The sequence below is a fragment of the Triturus cristatus genome, chromosome 3_1 (assembly GCF_964204655.1).
Source record: "Triturus cristatus chromosome 3_1, aTriCri1.1, whole genome shotgun sequence".
NCBI classification, from domain to species: Eukaryota; Metazoa; Chordata; class Amphibia; order Caudata; family Salamandridae; genus Triturus; species Triturus cristatus.
Genome location: NC_140583.1, coordinates 225,343,075 through 225,364,567, shown reverse-complemented (window position 1 = coordinate 225,364,567; position 21,493 = coordinate 225,343,075). Strand labels below are relative to the sequence as shown.

Here is a 21,493-nt window from a genome sequence, read left to right as displayed (position 1 = left end):
TTCTCCCCATGGACCAAAAGCATGTGCTACTTGGAATTGTCTAAAAAATCAAATTTTGCATAACTGCGTTAGTCAATGTCTTATGAATTTGGAAACCGCTGTGGCTGCATGCTGCCACACAAAACTAAACCAATAATGGGAATGGTCTATGCAACACCCACAGCATCTGTGACATCTAGTACATGTAAATTTCAATTTAGAAAACAAGAATATGATTAGACAAATAATAATGTGCATTGCTTGTACAGCATTTATGATGATGCATGATGAGTAGCTGGGTAAGAAACGAAAAAGGGTGTATAGTTGAGCATGCAGTGTTATATTCTTCTGCAGCTTGCTTGCTTGAGAGAATTAGTACCAGTGGGTAAGACTGGTGGCAATCAATGGGCAACATGTGAGTGTGGCGTTAGACAAGAAATATAAACTGGCAGGGTGGCATTTTCCTTCTACATGCAAGCACAGTTGTTGTTCTCGGACATCAGAACTCTGATAATGGCTTCTCTGAATATGCCAGTGGGCATATTACATCTGGTTTTGGATTGTACAAGGCCATGATTTTGTAACGTTTCTGTAAATATACACAGAGGGTATAGGAGTCAAATGAGAGCCAGTGGTGAATGATGTCTGGAAAGCAGAGGTGAGGCAAAAATAGTTAATCCTACCTTTGATATGTTGGACAGATTCAAGTACTCAATTTTTCCTCAGATGACTTTCCACTATAAATGCTTTGCTCATGAAGAAATAACCAGTTACCAGTCTAAAATTCTGATAAGTATGTGAAAATGAACGAATTGATGTGATCAAAGTGAGGAAGTGGGCACCATCCAACTTGATAATGATGTGGATTGCTGAGGAGTGTTCATTATTGTTAAGGATTGTGTCCCCACTTTTAATCAATATCAATAAAGATTTTCAAAACCAAAAAGGCAACTGTCCTTCTTGGGGAAGGGGCAGAATAGTATGCATATTGCAGTTATCATTTTAGTATTTGCTTTGACTGCTTGCAAGTCCTCATAAAACACATCTTCCAAGCGGTATATTCCACTAAAACCAAACCTTATATTTACTGAACCGCTGATATGAAACCTGTATATTTCAATCAACACTGACATTGCATATTTATACAATTCAGGTGCTGTCTGAAACAATTGTCTGCCAGCACTCCAAAGGTTTTAAGCAACTGACTCAAGGCTAGTTGAGCATACATCACCACAGACCCAGTCTCTGAATAAATGTTCTCTGTAGTATCATATGTCATAGCTCCCTTTCATGTGACCGTGCTGCTGAGATAGTTGCTCTGATTTTGAAGGAAGCCTTCATGGCTGCTTTCTCTCCACTATCCATATCTTTTATCCAATTTGTCCTGAGGGAAATGAAGATTGCAGGACTGTACTGGAAGACCTCTTACCCAATTGCCCCAATAACCAGCTGCCAATGCTGCTACTTCGAATTTTCTATCTTGTTTACTAGTTATTTATAGGAGCACCTGCTCTAATGGACAAATAGCTTACTGCTTTGCAATCAACATTGTGGTGGACTATTCACATGCCTATAAATAAAACTGTAACTGATATGAGAAGCCAATGAAGACGCTTTAATAGGGATATAGTTCTAGGGGACTTTGAAATCTAGTTATCAACAAAGAAAATAATGTAATGAGGGGAGACTGATGTATGTCATGAATATTCCCTTCTAGAAAATACAATGCATATTAGTACAGGTACCTTTCACAGAAGCCATCTTCTGCTTCAGCAGCATCAGCAGAAGGAATTTCAGCCGGAGACGGCAAATAATTTGGATCACTTGGATCACTTGATTTTCCATTGCTTCCTAGAACAGCTCCCTGCAATGAATCTGAAGTTCTGTCTGATTGTGGCTCCTCCTCATCCTCGTTCCCAGGATGTTCAATCATCCACATGGCAAGCACTGTGATATTCTGAGCATCAGCTTCACCTCTAGCACCTGAGAAGAACAAACACAGGACTGTCATAACTTACGCAAAGAATACGTGCTGCACAGATACATTTACTTTACAAAGATCTACACTTGGAGTACAATTCTGCATGCCGCAACAGGAGGTGACCGAGTAGTGGTATATGGTCTTCTTTCTTGATGCTATATCTAGTTCATCGGTGTTTCTTGGATTATGTATATCTTCCTCACTTCATTGGTCTCCCAGAGAGATCCAGTCTCTCTAAAACTCACATGTGTATCTTTCTTTGTGGGTGTTCATTATTAAGGGGGGCAGAGTGAAAGAGCTCCACCACTATAGTCTCTCAAGCATTGACTATAAGCTTTGGCGCATGCGCATCTTGCTGCCCAGAAACTAGTGGGCACCTCCTCAGCTTGATCAGCCAGCGGTGCATTGACAAAAACTGTATCTAGCAAGGCTCAAAGAGTATGTTAGATGCTTTGCAGTGTGCTCAGTCGGACAACATTCGCCTCAATTCCCACATAGCTAAAGGGAAGGCTCTGCCATGCAAATATCCATTAATTTCAAGGAAACATTTTTGTATTCACATGCATCTCGGTCACCCTCCTCGTTCGTTTAACCAATTAGTCTGCAACAGAATAGTGAGTCAACTGATCCCTGTGCATCTCAGCTAGAATGGGATCCAGACAGCATGCCATTGAGATAGTTGGCGACTCTTCTATCTCTCCATTTCGCTGACTAATTCTACTATCCGGATTCAAAACAGAGCTCCCTGACTGCTTTACGCTTCTAGAGAGAGTACCATACAGTTCCCCAGTGCAGTGATCTAAGGCTGGTCTCCACCCTTTCAAATGCCAATAGAGTCTCCCTAGTGCTGGTAGTCTTTCGAATCACAGCAACGGTGAGAGGGGGCTGTGGGTTTCACATCCACATGTGCATTCCTAACCCACTGTGCTAGCTTACCTCTGACTATGTTGCCTACTCACTTCGCTCAGTCACCTCAGGAAGATGGAATAGACTGGAAAAGTATTTTAGGGTCTTCTCCTACAGACGCCAGCTCCTGCAGCATGGCACAGGAGTTCTCCTCTTCCCCTATTCCTGGCACTGTGCAAGAAGGAAAAGTGTATTTGGCTACACAGTTTTACTCCGTTAGCGTTTGTCTTTAATTAAACTCTGCTGTTGTTTCACAGTTGTATTTAATTATTTGTCCACATTTCCATTCTGGTAATTTATGACATAAACAGGTTTTAACCTTCAGGACTGGACAGGTAGCACCTTTATACAGGCCTTCATAGTAGTCTCCAGGGAGATACAACAGAATAGGTAAAGAGCATAGTAATGAAGAAAATATCTACTTTTATGTTACTTAAAAGAATGATGCAGAAAAGGCCCTCACAAATATGGATAAATATCTCTGCGAAATAAATGAAAAGTGTGAATTTGGAATATCTCTCAACGAGAGAGAAGACATGCCTGTGAAAAGTCCAAGAATCTACTGACATTCCTATTTATGCTGCAGAGGTCCATATGGTGGGAAGACTGAGGGCCAAGAAGTCCATCAAGACATTGATTAAGAGAACCACTTCCCAACTTGAAATAAGTCAAGAAACAGGAGTTCATTTGTTACATTGGGTGTGAGACCAAATTGTTTCATGACTTGTAGGAGAAATATTGAAATTGTAAAAGTGACCTATAGGTACAACAGATCCAATAGTGATTTTTTTTTTGCACTAAAGTTTCCAAGATATCTCGCACATCAAATGAGTGACTGTCTGCAGAGAATGACTGTATGCAGAAACTCAATGGGGTGAGAGGTGGCTGGAAGAAAGCTGGAGGGGGCAGGATTAGTATCCCGATTTCTCAACGGTGAAAACTACCATGCTGCTGCAATCTTTTTACTATGCATTAGTTAGATAGATGAGTAGGGCTAATACTGATAACTGGAGGAGAAAGACATGGACGTATTTAGAAGATGGTTGCATTCAGACGTGGCGACTATTAGCTAGAAGCACTGTTGAGGAAAAAAGGGAGAGTTGCTGATCATTATTGTGGTCCTCACTAACTCTGCCCAAAAGTGCATGGACATCTTGCATGTTTAATATTCGTTCTTCTGTAAATTTTGAACTTTTGCTGCCGATCTCTGGTTGGGGGGTTTCTGCCGATTTGGAAATGTCACATCTCTTCACCAGTAATCCATTGGGTGATATCTAAGAAATAACTATGGATGTATCCAGTCCTAAAAGGAAAATGCTACTTACCCAGTATGCATCTGTTCTTGGCATATAGAGCTGTAGAATCAATGCTATGCATGGATCACCATCTAGTGTTGGGTCCGGATGTTTGCACTTTGTTTTTTCTTCGAAGAAGTCTTTACAGTCACAAGGTAGGTGATTCCTCCTTTTGGTGATAGTGTGCATGGGCATTGACTCCATTGTTAGATTGTTTTCACGCAGAGGGTGATAATGGAGTTAGTAGGAGTAGTAAAAGGAGATGTCCATGAATGCATGTATCTAAGTAAGATGTTACTGCAACAGGTATAAGTACCCGGGGAGGTGGGTGGGCAGATATGATTCTACAGCTCTATATGCCAAGAACAGATGCGTACTGGGTAAGTAGCATTTTCCGTTCGAGGCATATAGCTGTAGATCAAATGCAATGCATAGACTATATAGCAGTTATCTCCCAAAGCAGTGGCTAACCTGTATCTGTTGCAGTGGTCTGAAATAGTGTACGTAAAACTGCCTGGCCCACCCTAGCTTGTTGTCTTGCTAACGCATCTACACAATAGTGTTTTGTGAATGTGTGAGGTGTAGACCATGTTGCAGCTTTGCATATGTCATCTAAGAGTATATTTCCTAAGAGTATATTTCCTAAGAATGCCATAGAAGCCCCCAGTTTGCGTGTAGAGTGTGCTCTAGGGGGAACTGTTAACATTTGTGTAGCTTTTGCATAGCATATTTAAATGCATTTGACTATCCACCTTGCAATACCTAATTTTGATATGGGATTGCCTTTGTGTGGTGAAGAAAAAGCGACAAAAAGTTGGTTTGTGTTACGGAAAGGTTTTGTCCTTTCGATGTAATAAAGCAATGCTCTCTTCACATCTAATGTGTATAGTGCACGTTCTGCCACTGATTCTGGTTGAGGGAAGAACATAGGTAACTCAACAGATTGATTGATATGAAAAGCAGAAAAGACTTTAGGAAGAAATTTAGGGTTAGTCCGAAGAACCACTTTATTTTGGTGCATTTGTAAATAGGGTTCTTCTATAGTTAATGCCTGAAGCTCACCCACTGTTCTGAGTGATGTGATAGCAACGACGAAAGCAACTTTCCATGTGAGAAATTGCAGTTCACATTTGTGCAATGGCTCAAAGAGTGGACCCATTAGTCCGGTGAGAACAATGTTGAGATTCCATACTGCAGCAGGTAGACGTCTCAGGGAAATGACTCTTTTGAGTCCCTCTATAAAGGCTTTGATAACAGGCACTCTAAAAAGATCTAGATTTGGTCTATTCTGGAGGTATGCACCCATTGCAGCGAGATGTAAGCATATGGAAGTGTACACTAAATTGGAACATTTCAGATGTAACTAATAACATATAATGTTTTGTACAGAAGCATCAAGCAGGTTGATGTGGTTGTTATTACAGTATATCACAAACCGCTTCCACTTTGCTGCATAGCAGGCTCTTGTGGTAGGACGCCTAGCCTCTTTGATAATATTCATTCAGTCTGGTGGTAGATTAAGACAGCCAAACTCTAAGACTTCAGGAGCCAGATCGCCAGATTGAGTTGACTGGGGTCTGAATGTCTTATGTCTTCATGGCTCTGTGTGAGAAGATTGGGTGTAAGACATAGTTTTTGATGAGGAACTACTGAGAGTTCAAATAGGGTTGTGAACCAAGGTTGATGTGCCCAGGTGGGAGCAACTAGGATTAGTGTCAGGGACGCTTGGTTGAGTTTCCAAACCACTAATGGAATGAGTGGGAGAGGCGGAAAACCGTAGGCAAATATCCCTGACCAATTCATGGATAGTGCATTGCCTTTGGACAATGGTTGTGGATACCTGGACGCGACGTTTGGGCATTTTGCGTTTTGGTATGTGGCGAACAGGTCTATGTGAGGGACTCACCAACATTGAAAGTATGGAAGGAGGACCTGAGGGTGGAGTTCCCATTCGTGTATTTACTGTCTCTGTCCGCTGAGGAGATTTGCAATCTGGATGTTGACTCCTGTGAGGTGTTCCGCTAGGAGATAAAGTTTGTGGTGAATGGCCCACCTCCAGATGTCTTGGGCTAAGTGGGACAATTGGAGAGAGTGTGTCCCCCCCGTTTTTGGATGTAATACATGGCTATCATGTTGTCTGTGTGAATTAGGGCAGCCTTGCCCTGTAGGTGAGTTTGAAACGCCTTGAGCGCTAGAAATATTGCAAGCAGCTCTGGTTGGCTGATGTGGAGCAACTTTTGTTGTTGGCTCCACAAGCCTTGCACTGTGTGCTGTTGTAGATGAGCACCCCAGTCAATAAGGGATGCGTCCGCTGTCAGTACTATCTGTGGAACCGGGTCTATGAACGGCCTTCCTTTTGATACATTTTGTGTGTTCCACCCCTGCAGAGAGCGATGAGTACGGCCGCTTACCAACACTAGATCGATCAATAGACCTTGTGACTGGTTCCACTGACTGGCTAAGCATTCATGAAGTGGACGCATGTGCAGTCTGGCATGGGGAATGATCATGATGCAGGATGACATCATTCCCAGTAGCTGCATGTAAGTTTGAGCTGGAATCCAATGGCTGGGTTAAAAGCGGAGAACTAAAGCCTGAATAATTCGAATTCTGGCTAAGCTGGGAAAGCGAGAGTTTTTTGAGTATCTATTGGGGCTCTTGGTGGCCCTTTGTATTGGTTGGTTGGAGATGTGACTTTGATACATTGATTGTGAACCTTAGTTGATGCAGAAACCAAATTGTCCTGAAAGTGTGCTGCAGACATTGTTGGTACGTGTTGGCTTTGATGAGCCAGTCGTCTAAGTACTAGAAGACGTGGATGCTCTGTCTCCTTAGGTTAGCAGCTACTATGGGCAGACACTTTGTGAAGACTCTGGGGGCTGTGGTGACACCAAATGGGAGTACCCTGAACTGATAGTGCTGACCCGCTACCACAACCTGAGGAATTTGCGAGGAACAGGGTGAACTGGTATATGAAAGTAGGCATCATTTAGATCTAGAGTAGATAGACAGTCGCCTTTCTGTAGCAGAGCAAGTACCTGTTGAAGTGTTACCATGTGGAAATGGTCTGACTGAATGTACCGGTTGAGTTCTCTGAGATCTAAAATTGGTTTGAGAGAACCGCCTTTTTGGGGAATCAGGAAATAAAAGGAGAATACGCCCGACCCGTGATGTTGGGGCGGCACAGGCTCTATAGCCCCTTTTAGAAGTAGAGACTGAACCTCTTGTTTGAGGCGGTATAGGTGGTCTGGTGATAGTTTGTGGGGATTTGGTGGAATATTTGTAGGTGTGTTGATAAATTCCAGGCAGTAACCAGAATGGATAATTTGGAGTACCCAATTGTCTGCTGTTATTGATTGCCAGATTGGTAGAAAATATGACAGTCTTCCCCCGACAGGTGTTGAGTGGTCAGGGGGAAGTGAAGGCAAGTCACTGCTTTGTGTTGGCGGGGGAGTTGCGTGTGTTTTAACCCCGGCTCCTGCCCTTACCGCTGTTACCCCTGTAACCTCCCCTGAAATAACCCCTAGATGGAGAGGGTTGGGTATTGCCCTTATAGGTGGAGGTGGCTTCTGATGAGGTATTTTTTTAACCTCCTCGGTAAAAGGAGCGTTGAAAGGAAGCATGACCCTGTGTGGACTGAAGGGCTTCCATAGATTTGGACACCTCAGCATCTATCTTCATTTTCTCAAGTGAAGAATCTACCACTGGGCCACATAAATGTTCCTTATCGAATGGGGTATTTAAAATGGAGGTTTGAACCTCAGGTTTAAAACCAGATATTTTTTATTTATTTATTTCCAGAGTTTTATATAGGGCGAACTTGACCTGAATCCAATCAGGTATCAGAGCGCTTTACATAGCACCAGTTACGTTGCATGAGGACACTTTCATTTTTTGTTAGGTACAGGGAGATTAAGTGATTTGCCCAGAATCACAGGATGTTCAGGGTCATTACCGAGACTCAAACCCAGTTCCCCAGGTCCGAGGTCAAGCGCCCTAGCTGTTAGGACAACTCCTCTTCCCAAAGGAGATATACGGACACTTGTGTTTTAAGCTCTAGAAGCAGTGTCTGCAGCATCTAAAGAGCATCTTATTTGATTGTTAGTAATAAGTTGCCCTTCATGAACCAGTTCCTGTGCTTTTGATTTGTGTTCTGGGGGTAAATATTGGATCAGTTGTTCCATTTCTTCCCAGTGCACATGGTCGTATTGCGCTAACAGTGCTTGAGAGTTGGAGACGTGCCAGAAATTGGCTGCTTGAGAAGCTACCCTTTTGCTGGAAGCGTCGATAAGTTTTGATTCCTTATACGGAGGTGGAGCCTCTCCTGTTGTCTGGGAGTTGGCTCTTTTTCTTGCATTGGACACAACCAGGGAGTCTAGTGCCAATTGTCCCCTTACATATACTGGGTCCGATGGTGCTGGCTTGTACTTTTTGCCCACTGTAGGGTTAACAATACGAGCTCTGACAGGGTCATTAAAAATGTCATCTACATGCCTGGCCATCCCTTTAAGCATGGGTAGTGTATGTGATAACGTCTGTGTTGTACAGAGGGTTTCAAAGAGGAAATCTTCTAATGACTCCTTATGTAGCTGCACCCCCTGGTAGTAGGCAGCTCTAGCCAGTAACTTGATGTAGCCTACACTATCATCGGGAAGAGAGGGTTTGGTAGGGTACAAATCGGTGAATTGTTGTTATAATCTTCCCATGGGTCTTGTAATGGCTGATCATCATCCCTATCCTGATTATCATCCCCATCATCTTGGTTGTCAGGTGTATGTGGTGGTGAATGTTCAGGTGAAATTCATTGAATCTGAGGGGAAGGTGGTAATGAAGAAAAAATAGGTGGAGGAAAAAGAGGAGGGGAAGGGTTAGTTCCAACAGATCTCTTCTTTAAAGGGATGTGGTATTCTTCTTCTGTATCCGTCCTTTTTTAGAGTCACTTTAGTGGTGATATGACCAGTCAGTGGATGGACATACAAAAGCTTTTGTTTCAGATCCGGTTTGTCAATCGCGGCATGGAAACTGGGCTTTGTAGTTGTTTTCTGCACTTCTGTCTGTTTCGGCGCCAACATTTTCAGTGCCAGAGTCGAAAATGTTTATGTCTTCAGATCCGACTTATGTTTTGACCTCGAAGGTTTGGGCTCCGAAATGGGCTTGGAGGGAGTCTTTTCGGAGCCGGAAGGCTTTTTGGTAGGCTTCGGTGCCGAGCCAGAGGGTGGGGCATCAGAAGCGTGATCTCGGTGCCAACCAGGACCCGAGGGCACAGGTTGGAGCGGAGCCTTCTTTTTAATTGAAATTGTCTCTTGGCTTGAGGGGGAGGGGGGGGTGTACTCACGTACGTTGACCATGTGGGATGTCCACCTCTTGGTCGAAGTCGAGCTCTGAGATGGCGACCGGCTCATGCTCCTCCTCAGTTTCAATGGCCTCGCCGGTCTCTTCGCCCAACTCGAAGATGTCCGGAATGGAGCTTGTGTGCTGGCTCTGCATGTTGCGACGGTCGCAAAGTTTTTTCTTGGAACGGAAAGCCTGGCACGCGTCGCAGTTTTATTCTCTGTGTTCGAGGGACAAACAGAGATTACACACTTCGTGTGAGTCAAGGCGCGGGTATTTCGCATGGCACCGAGGACAGAATTTGAAGGGAGTTCGTTCCATCGACTGCAGGTCGACCCGTTCGAAAGATTATTTTAAGTGATTACGACACACGATAGAAAGGGAGACGCGATAGAAAACAATACCATTGAGGGTGAGTATCTTGCATATCGAGGGAACGGTGTCGAACCAGAGGGCAACGATAGACGTCCGAACCTGATGGCGGAAAAAAAACCTATCATACAATGGAGTCGTTGCTCATGCGCACTATCACCGAAAGGAGGAGTCACCTACCACTGTGACTGGAAAGACTTCTTTGAAGAAAAACAAAGCGCAAACATCCGGACCAAACACTAGATGGCGATCAATGCGTAGCATTTAATCTACAGCTCATATGCCTCGAATATATTTATTTTAGTCATTACCATAGGAGGTATGTAAAGTGCAACTTCACGGTTTCTTCAGCATCCTTCTGTGAAACTCTTGGGTGTTCTTCACTATCATGTGAAAGATGGTAGGTGAAGTGGGAGTGAAAAGGAACTACCTTGTTGATACCCTAGCAGTCAAACAATAATGTCAGGTATATTTTCAAGCCCTCCTGAACTATTATTTGCTTAGCTGGCATCTCTAATCCCACTAAGTATATTCCAGAGTGTGGGTTCCGAGCATTGTGCGATCTACATTTTCCTTTTTAAACTGAACAGTTCTGAATAGGACATGAGGTGCAAAGTTTTAGAGCATGAGTGTAAGGAGGGGCTGGTTTATAAAGGGAAATTAGGTTTATGCTGTAGAATGACTGCCTAATAAGCACTGAGATCCAGTGAAGTGACTTCATGGCTGGCCTTTATCCTTATTAAGTAATATTAAAGCTCCACTATAATACCTTGCTTTGCTGCATCTCCATCTTTCTGTTTGATTTGTGTGGTGGTCTGAAGACAAAATATAAGCGTAATGCTATTGTGGAAAGATCTGAAACTTTTGCTAGTAGGAAAAGATGGTTACAATACAAGAGAAAATCCTCAACATGTTCAGTTGGAGGATCATACCCTAGAAAATAAATTTTATTATGAGGAATAAGTGATGATTTGTGCTCTGTGGCAGTGTTATCAAACTAGAGAAGCTCTCAACCATGTTGTAGTGTGCTTAGCTAATCCTATAGTTTGAAAAGTACAAGATGATCTTTTGTCTTACGGGGTTAGTTACAACTGGTTCGGCTATCAACCCAAAACTGATTGCACACTGCTCAGTCCTGAACTATCCTGAGGCGGACTTGCTCCTTCGCAGCGCAGCACCATCTTGTAGCTGTTTCTGTCCCCGTCATATGCAGCTGACCCATAAGTCAGGTGTTTGAGGTCCTGCTCCACCCGCAGACTCCTGCCTGCGCCTCATCCCTGGTGGTCTAGTGGCAGAGCGTCACTGCTCTGCTACTAGGGCTTCCCTTCGGTCTCTCTAATTGCTTTTTCTGTCCCTCCTTCTGCCTTTTCAGTCTCTCTTGTTGCTTTTGTCTCTTCTTTTTCTTTTTTCTGCCTCTGGCTTTCCTCTTTTCCATTTCCTGACTATGTTTTTCCCTTCATCGCCCCTGCCACGGCGATCCCCTGCGGCCCTATCCTTCTCCTGTGTCCCTTCCCGCATTTTCCCCCCTCCCAGCTGTCCAGCCTCCTGCAGCACTACTTAAAAGCTGCCGGCAAGCCCACCTGTGCCCGTCTGCACCTGGGCCATGCTCAGAGCCAGGGACTCTGGTTTTGGACCTTCCACCGCTACGACGGCAGACCATCTTCGCCCTCAACCCAGAATGCCACACAGCCACCTATCTAGAATCACCGAAGAAGACCCAGGGACACTTCACCTGCCGGAACGGCTCATTCACCCACAACAACAAGTGTAGTGCTAGAGGCACTCCTGAGGTCTGACTCCCTGTGATGACCTTTGACTACCATTATTTTAATTGACTTTGGTGTGTTATTTTATCATAGCCTGAATGTACAACGTCCTGCATATGCCTTGCTTCTGTTAAAGGTTTATTTCTTGTAATCTTTTAGTCTTTCAGTGGGAGCTGTCACGGATAGAACAACCTTGCCAAGAACAGAACGTGTGGGATATGCATTCAAAAGCATCAGAGAGAGTGAGGTGTGGAATGTACTTTTTGGTCTCAAAGTGCAGTTTTGTGAGCAGTGGTGCACAAATGTGCACAGTGTTGTACATTGAGAGATGAAGTGATGCTATAAGCAGTGGTGCATAAATGTGCATTGTGTTGTACATTGGAAGTATTATGAAGTTCTTACTATTGGCTTTGGCATGGACTCATGCCATCCTAAATTCTGACTCTGCCTGGCTTGAGCTTTATCTGCGCGCACAGCCACGTTTGCAAGTTGTTTGGTTTAAGATTGTAGAAGGAACGTGGGAATTCCTTCCTGCCATGGAATGCTCGCTTGGAAGCTGGCCAGTCCTGGTAAGATTCCTCTGGCACGGGGGAAAGTTTTCCAGAATCTTCTAGTTAGAGTTTTGAGACTATAAAGCTGGTATTTGTTGACAGTTGAGTTTGGTGCTCACTTACAGAGTAGATGTACTGCTGAAAGACAAATGGAACTTGAGTCCCAGTCAAGAGTCCAAGCCAGCTGTGAACGGGCCCCCAGCGAGAATTGGCAAGGATGTTGAGTGAACAATTGGGTGAGGTGATTTGTTTCTGACTAGTGTCATTGAGATGTGTGGTTCCACTGGCTGTGGTCATTTGAGGTGTTTGAGCTTTGATTATTGCCATTGAGATATGTGGCCAGTGGCTCTGATCATTTGAGGTGTTTGAGCTTTGATTATTGCCATTGTGATGTGTGGCCAGTGGCTTTGATCATTTGAGGTGTTTTCTTTGTGATGTGTGACTGAGTGAGGTGCACATCCAAAGTAATCATTTGATGTGTATATAATTTTCTGATCTCTTGCAGGACGTCTCATATTATATTTGCTTGAGTCTTATCTCATATTATTTGCTGCTTGTTTATTCATGGTATTCTAAATGCATTTAAACATTGCATTTACCAAGTGTGTTATTGTTGCTTGCATATAAACATATATATCTCTATGTGTATTTGAATTTTGTGCATTTTGCATCTGGGAAAGCCTTTTGTTAGAGAGGATTGTGTAAAATAAAACCCCAAGTCTTATTCCAAAAAGAGAGTCTTTGCATTTTTGTAAAATAAAACCCTTTTCTAAAGGTGTTGTTTGTTTTGTGTAAATGTCTCCTGTCTCGCCGAGTATTGAGCCACCGTATGGGAGATTCTGTATTATCTGAAAGGCGAAGCAAGACAACACGCCAGCTCCTCTAGCCACCCAGACACCAAACCAGCTCAACTGCATCCTCCTTAACGTGCAATCACTCCACAAACAAGCCACATGAATCTGTGACCTCCTCAATGCCACCTTCCCCAACATCGTGTTCCTCAGGGAAACCTGGACTAACCCCTGCTCCGGACAGCACCATCTCCATCCCAGACGGCTATGAAATCACCCGCAAGGACCGCCTAACCGTCCAGGAGGTGGCATCGCGATCATCCACAAGAACACCCTCCGACTAACCATGTACTTTAATGACCCTATGATGACCATGGAATACCTCTACCTCCAGCTCCAAATCAAACACACCACCACCCTCCCTGGCACCCTTATCAATAGGCCCCCTGGACCCCGACCACATCATAGACCTCATTGCACCCCAGGCTCTAGAATCCTCTGACTACACCCTACTTGGAGACCTCAACTTCCACATGGACAACACCAGCGATCAGAACACCTCCTCCCTATTGGAGAACCTCGCCAACAGTGGACTCAAGCAGCTGGTCATAGCACCGACCGCACAGCAAGACACATGCATGACCCAGTCTTCTCCACCAGCACCTACAGCCACACCAACAAACTCCTCTGGACCGACCACTACTGCATGCACTTCACCTTCACCACTCCCACAGTACACAACTGCCCCCCGCCCCATTGCAACTGGCCAATGGCCACCAAAGAACTTCTCGTTGACTCCCTCAGCACAACCTCTCCGTCAACGCACGCCAACACCCCAGCAAGCAACCTCTACCGATGGATCTTCAACTGCGCCGCCACTCTGGCACCCTTCAAGAACAGACCAGACAAGCAACACTCCAAGAAAGCCAGCTTGTTCAATTCCACCCTCCACATGTCCAGACGCTCCTACAGATGCCTTGAGAAGAGATGGAAAAACAACAAAACCCCGGAAACCCAAACTGCATCCTAATCATGAGACTCCACAACACCGGCATCCACGACAGGGCACTGGACTAGATCCACTCCTCCTCACTGGCTGGACTCAGAGTCCGACTACCCGCGTTCCTCTCAGAACCTACAGAGATCAGCTGTGGGGTGACTCGGCTCATCCTTGAGCCACACCCTCTTCAATGTCTACATGGCTCCCCTCATAGCCATCGTTAGAAGCTAGGGACTCACCATAGTCTCCTATGCCGACGACACACAGTTGGTCCTCTCCCTCACCAACGAACCGCCAGAACCAATGTTCACAGCGGAATGAAGGCCGTTGTCACCTGGATGAAAGACAGCTGCCTCAAGCTCAACTCGTACACGACAGAAGTACTCTTCCTGGGACCTGCCTCCTCTGCCTGGGAAGACTCCTGGTGGCCAACTGCTCTGCCCTCCCCCCCGCCCCCCGCCCTAACAGAGCATGCTCGCAACCACAGCATTATACGGGATTATATGCCGGCATTTCCCAAAACAACTCCAAAAACTACAAAACGCCCAAAATCCCGCAGCCAGACTGGTCCTTGACATCCCCCCAGCAGCCAAATCACGCAACACCTCTGACAACTCCACTGGCTCCCAGTCAATAAGAGAATCACCTTCAAGCTCCTGGCACACGCCTACAAAGCTCTCCACGATGAAGGACCAGTATACCTAAACCACCTCCTCACATTCCACGTACCCACCAGACAACTCTGCTCAGCCCAACCCGCCCTAGCCTCTGTCCACAGGATCCACAAGACCAGAACCGGTGGAAGTTCATTCTCCTCTCCTCTCCTCGCTGCCAAGACCTGGAACACCCTGTCACTCCACCGCAGGCCTTCCACGTCGCCGACCCAGTTCAATAAGGACCTCAAGACCTGGCTTTTCGAATGATCCTACTCCTAGAGGGACCAGCAGCACCCACCCCCCAGCACGTTGAGACTCCCACGGGTGAGTAGCTGCACTTTACAAGCTATTGATTGATTGATAATCCAGGCTGGAAAATAAAAGTGAGTACAGACCATCCTCTCTAAAGGGCTGAAGGATTACACTTTTGAAGTTTCTTTAAAAATTGTTTAGATGTCTGGAGTTAACAGAATATGTTCCCAGCACTATCTTTTTATGTATCCATTTGAATATTGTAAGAAAAGGACTAGACCCAGGGCTCGGCCAAGATGCTGAACACGGTGGCTGCTCTTCTTTGAGTTCCATCACACGCCACGCAGAAATCTGTGATTTCTCTAGACACAGCCAGCTATTTGAAACACTGTCAGCAATACTCCTGGAAGAGAACTCCCATTGGTCATGCCGATTAGCCCACACTGCACAGGGCCTATTTGCGAATGTGTGGTTCCCCCATCGGGTCTTTGGAAGAGCAGTGGATGAGCAGCAAGGGGACTCGCTGACTGGGACATCCAACTGTGACTAACTCGGAAAGGGCCATTGACTGTCTTTCGGTGGGCCGAGACTTAGCTGTATCTTGCCTGTACTTGGCAGTCTGGACCCCCAGACATGACTGCACTATCACAGAGAGCCGATTGCAGGTGTGGGCCAGGCTGTCGCCACCACCTTTGGGACTTCGGTTTTGGTGGGCCCCTCTCCGTACAAGTATTCTGCCAGACCTACGGGGGGATCTACGGTGAAGCGGCTGTACCAAGTAGGGACAGTGAGCAGTGTTCAAGATCACAGTGGAGGGTCATTGGGGAAGGCCACTTCTCCCTGGATGGGTTAAACCCACCGGACCCTTGCGGTGTAGCAGCCTATGCATGAACAGACTGGTCACCGGTGACAAGCACTATTCCTAACACAAGACCTGTTCAGTTATTTATAATGGTGGACCAGGAGGGCCCTGTGCACTGGAACGTGAACTCAGGCTCAGCCCAGCTCCTAACCAGCGCCCTAGTAGCTTTTAGTTATTTAGCTATTAGCGTGAGTGAGGGCGCAGCGCAAAAAAATCAAATAAGTGAGTAATAGCTCTTCTTTTGTGGATTTATATTGTCCACTTCAATCTAAAATATTCCTGAGCTCCTCCCACTCAGAGAGGGGGTTGTAACCCCCAGAGGAACTAGGTTTTTCCTCTGGGAGGAGTATCCCAAATGGTGAAGCATGTCACCTCTTGGTGAGTGAGGGATTTCGTCCTTTAAAGGGAAATGCCCACTGTTAGTTCGTTTGGGCGTAGTCTTTGGTTTTGTCTCCATCTATACATATATACTCTTTCATTGTTCTAAACTGCTTGTAGTGGTCTTTTCCACACTCTCCTTAACACTGTTTTAGACCCCAGGATTTTCTATTGTTGTGTACATTGTGATTGGGGAATGAATCCTGAGTGGTCTTAAAAATTTTCCCTGGGACCCTCCGGCTTTGAACCATCTTTTGTTATAGAATAGATACCCTAGCCATACCCAAGGGGAAGGAGGGTCTGCGAGAGGACCCCACCCACCGGGGCACAACAGAGGGCTGCACGGAGGCCGAGGCCGAAAACAGGACGAGGAGCCCCGTCCCCCAGGCAAAGGGAAAAGAAGAGAAGAAGATAGCCTGACCTCACTCAGCAGAGGAAACAAGGCAAGGCGCAAGAGGCCAAACACCCCACGCCCATGTGAGGCAACAAAACCTCCGCCCAAGGCCAAGGCAAAGAAAGGAGCACCGAAAGAGAAGAGTAACCTAGAGACTCCAAGGAGAAGAGGCAGAGCAAAGGCAATCCCAGACAGGATGGCGCCAGCAGCAAGAAGCAGGCGGAAGCCGAAAAGGGGAACTCAAGGTGACCCAGGAAGAATCGTCCAATGTCCCGCAGGGACAAACCGCGCCAACAAGAGGGTCCAGAAGTAGGGACCATCCCCCCACAGGGAGAAGAGGTAGAACCGAGTGCAAGCCCCACTGGAAGCAGTGGAAAAGGCATGATGACAGTTCCACTAAAGCCCAAAGAAGGCACAACGGTGCAGAAAGAACAAGAGGGTGGCACTGGCAAGCTCCGCCAGATGCCAGGGACACCACAGAACGAAACGCTCAAGCAAAAAGGCGAAGAAGAAGGTTGCATCCACAACAAACCATAACGCCACAAAGAGCAGAAGCCCGCAGGCGACCACAACTCCCCAGCACATACCAGGGCTATACAACAGCCAACCCTGCCCCACTTAGGGCACGTCATATCCCAAGACATTGGAACCTCTTAGGAAGAAACGTCTGCAGCAGAGGACAACAAAAAGACCTGTGGCAAAAAACCCTGCAGGAGGCCTATCTAGTAGCCACGGGGGAAACGCAGAAGGCCCAATCTCAGGCCCAGCATGGTGCAAAAAACCCAAGGGAAAAACACAGTCAAAAAGGGGCTGGCCAGCAGCCAACAGAACCACAGCCTCAGCAAGGAGGGCTCGAGTGGCCATGAAGCACACAGAACAGACAACCGGGGTGACCCGCCCCAACGGAAGAACAGCTCCAGGAACCAGATCAACACGCAGGTCATTGAGGGGGAGGAGGAGGAGGACGAAGCCCCGCCAAGAACCTCTGGATGGCTGAGTCTGCAGGGGCATGGAACAAAAGAGCACCATCGAAGGGAAGGTCCACCAGCCGTTCTCGAACATTCTCCGGGAACACACTGTCCCGGAGCCAGGCATGGCGCCGAAGGGCAACCGAAGAAACCATGGCACGACCCAGCACCTCCGAGATGTCCAGAGCGGAGCGAAAGATAAACGCCGCCAGCTCCCGACCATCCAAGACATGGTGTCTCAAATCTACACAGGCACCCTCTTGAGAAGCAGCAGACATAAGGGACTCCGCCGAGTCCCACAAGCAAGAAGTGGCTCTAGCCAAAACACACAGTGTGTTAAGGGCCCGCAGAGCCGCACTGGTTGAGGCAAACATATTGCGCCCCCAGGAGTCCAGCCAGCAGGACTCCTGTGACGGGGCAGACAACAGCAGCGGCAAAGCAGGAAAGGTAGACTGCAAAAGGGTGCCTCAAGTCGAAGGGTGAAGGGAAATGCACACCGGATCACGCAGTGCCGAAGGTGCTGGGGCACCAGGTCGCCCGTGGCGGGATGGCCCCAAGTCCCCAAAAGAGAAGAGTGGAGTGAACCCTCGAAGGGAAGCAACAGTTCCCTACCACCAGAGCCCTGACGGAGAACCTCCAGAAGATGATCTGCGGGGAAATGGGTAGCTGGATCACCCATGCGCAAAATCTGCTGGCCCGCCTCACAATCAGTGGAGTCGTGGTGCTCCCCCAAACACCACATACAGATGGGGTGAGGATCCATCGCCGACATGAGGCGGCCACACGACGAGCAAGTTTTAAAGCCCGAAGGCATTCGCACACTGTTCCCACACACGCAGCAATAGCGTAAGGGAAAGCCCTAAACAGGCCCAGAGCACAAACCGGATCCGTATTGCACGCGGAAAAGGAAAAGACTGACGTAGGTGCGACGGGGTGGGACTTATGTGACCTCGCTGACGTCACGTACGCGGACGATGCCTGGGCAGGGTCCCGCGTGATGCCGTCCCCTGGCGCGCAGTGATGCTGGGCAAGAAAGTTTTCCGGATGCAGTCTCACGCCTGGGGATAATTCTACGTGAAGGAATCTGTGGCAAGTAGTCTCTATCAGATGAAGCCACCACTTTGATGAGTCACATGTGGCTATTCTGTAACACTACGCTGCACCCGAAGACAACACTACTGAAGAAACTTGGCCCATAACCCTCTAGCTCCATATGGCTGTGTCTTCTATGTTCCGTTGATAGGGGTGGTTACCATTTTGCAATAATCGGATATACACATTTTTGGGTTACAAGTTTATTTTGCAGGAAAGTATGAAAACTCTGGTGCAATTTGGCACGGTGAGTGAGTTTGCACTGTCAGTAAATGTCCTTAGTGTATTCCTCAAAAGATACGTCTTGTTTTCAAACTATAGGGTGGGGGACTTAAGGGGGTATTTCTTCACAGACAGTAGACATAAGCCAAGTAAACACTAACACTGTTAACTCATGGTCCCAACACATGCTTCACTTCATTCTGATCAACTGACAGACCTAGATTCTCCCTCATTTGACCAAGCATACGCAGATCGCACAATGTGGCCACATGAAAGTCCTCACTTGGAACGTCAATGTGTTACCAGAGTTAAGAGAGGGACATTGCTTAAAGCCAACAGGCACCTGGGGGCAGTTGTCTCTTTTTCAAAAAACACACTTGATAGGCTTTAGATGCCCCTTCCTTGCCTAACAGGGGTTCTCCAACGTATTTCATGCATGGTTCACAAGAGGAGTTGCCATACTGGTCGGCAGTCACATACCCTTTAAAGCAACACAGGTCTGGCATGATAATCGGTGGCGGTATGTGGCAGATACAGGACTCTTAAATGGGAAGCCTACCCCTCCACCGCTGTCGTTGGACTTACTCAACAGTATATGGTTACTGATAGCCCCGTTCTCCATGAGACCTTGAGTGGCTAGCGGTGACTTTAATGCAGCAGTACAAGGATCAGTTCATAAGTTAAGGGACAATCCGAGAGGATTGAGGGCCTAAATCTGTTAGCTAAATTTGTAACTGCACTGGGGCTTTCAGATGTGTAGAGCCCTACATCCTACAGAGGAAGGTTACAAGTATTAGTCTGGGACCCACAGGACTTCTTCCATCTGGACTCTTCGACAGACCCCCTCCTTGATGGACTGGAACCTGCGAACCCCCCCCCCCCCCCCACACCGCCTTGAGACCCTTACGGGTGAGTAGTCGCGCTTAACAAACACCTGATTTGATTTGATTTGACTATTTCCTTATGTCCGCATTGAGGCGCACTGAATAGCGGATGTGGCTATACTTGCTAGGGGGCTGCCCGATCACTCGCCAGTGATTTGCCGTCTGAGATTAGGACCAATGGACTCTCGGCTAGGTGGAGACTTGGGTCTCACAAAACAATCTGGGAGGCCTTCATGGCCACTCCAGGGCAGGCAGAAACAAACAACTGCATCAAGAAGAAGCCTTTCACACTAAACACATATTTTAGAATTGGAACGGCAAATCTTGAAGGAAAAGATTAAATTCGACCCCAAGTTTATAAGCCGAGTATGCCTGATGTACACAGAACTCATGGCAAGGTTCAGAATAGGAAGCTCATTCTCGGATACCAATGTCCGGCTTGCAGGGTTTCAAAATGTGGGACATTATTGGCATCTCAAGCTAGAAGACAATATGAATGGGATCATTTAGAGATCGTTCACAAAACTCTAGATAGAATACTTGTAGTTGTTTATGTGGTAGTGCCAATGTAAGGGCAAACCATGCACAAAGTACAGATGACCCTTAATGGTTTACTAGGCTCAAATTAATAGTTCAAAGTGCTCTATTTGTGGTAGTGTGGTTGAGCAGCTTAAGCTTTATCAGAGGGCTAAGTATTTAATGTGCAAAGAGATTTAATAAATGAGACACACATTCAAGAAGAAATTTGAGACCAATTTAGAAAAATAACACATTTTTATGTCATTTTAAACACTAAGATCATCGGAAATAGGCCAGTACTTTCGGAGTTCTAGATTTTTGTAGAAATAGAAAAATACAGTTGAATAACGGTTTTGAGGTATGAGCCTTGAACGTGGTAATGTTTTCCTATGGGAGAAACTTACACTGCAGAGATATCTTTGCAAACGTTTTTGGAGGGTGCCTTCTAGGACTTAAGGTGCATAGGGGCCAAGGTCCTAGAAACACCTAGTAACTTGATTTTACCTGCCCTGCTGTGTCCGGGTGCAGAGGTGGTGGCTGTGTTGGTAGCCCTGAGAGCTACACGTTAAAGTCTATGGTGGGAGAAGTACATGCAAAAGAAAAGCTGCAAGTGGGGACAAATCAGGTAGAATACAAAGTGGGGCTCAGCTCCTAAGGGCCTTTGAAGCACAGGGAAACAGCCGGTTTATGTGAACTCGGGCTGGGGGGTTCGGGATACAGAGGTGATTTGTACGGCGGGTCGCTATAGTTAGAGGCTCTCATTCGGCTTTGACGATCTGGAGAGGGAGAGACAACAGGACAGCAGAACTACTTTCGATGAAGATCTCATAGATCTCGAAGTCTCTCAACGGAAGGTTGGTGTCCGTGGTGGCCGGACTGGACACGCAACAAGCCTTTGTAGTTGCAAGAGCTCCAGTACCCAGGGTATTGGTGCTGAGAGGCTCCGGGAGGGGTCAGCAGCTCAGGACTTGGTGAGAGTGACAGGGCTGACCTCATGGGCTCATTACAACCTCTTCCTGGCGAGTTGTTCCCTTGGTGGGCCAGATAGCCAGCAAGACGAAGTACCAAGTCGATGTACTCAGTGATTGCAGCTGCATGAGAATGGCTCCACTACCCCAAGGGAGATGCTTCTTGGCTGTTGAACAGTTCTCAAAGGTTTCTGGGAGGCTGTACAGCTTCTAGATGAGTCGGTCTTTGCGATTGCTGCGGTGTAAGCAGCCAGGGAGGGTTTGGCGCCAATCTTAGTGCAGGGTCTCTGTTTTCACAACTTTGGCTAGTCTTTGTTCTTCCTTCA

General features: G+C 46.6%; 1 protein-coding gene across 8 annotated transcripts in view; it reads right to left on the bottom strand.

Annotated features, from left to right (window-relative positions):
- HERC1 (HECT and RLD domain containing E3 ubiquitin protein ligase family member 1) overlaps nucleotides 1–21,493 on the bottom strand; it is a 1,817,725-nt gene that overhangs the window by 913,839 nt on the left and 882,393 nt on the right. For all 8 annotated transcript variants that reach the window (XM_085643727.1, XM_085643730.1, XM_085643731.1 and 5 more), the window contains one exon: nucleotides 1,725–1,962. In XM_085643727.1, the coding sequence (XP_085499853.1) occupies nucleotides 1,725–1,962 (238 nt within the window). The remainder of the gene's footprint in view (nucleotides 1–1,724; nucleotides 1,963–21,493) is intronic.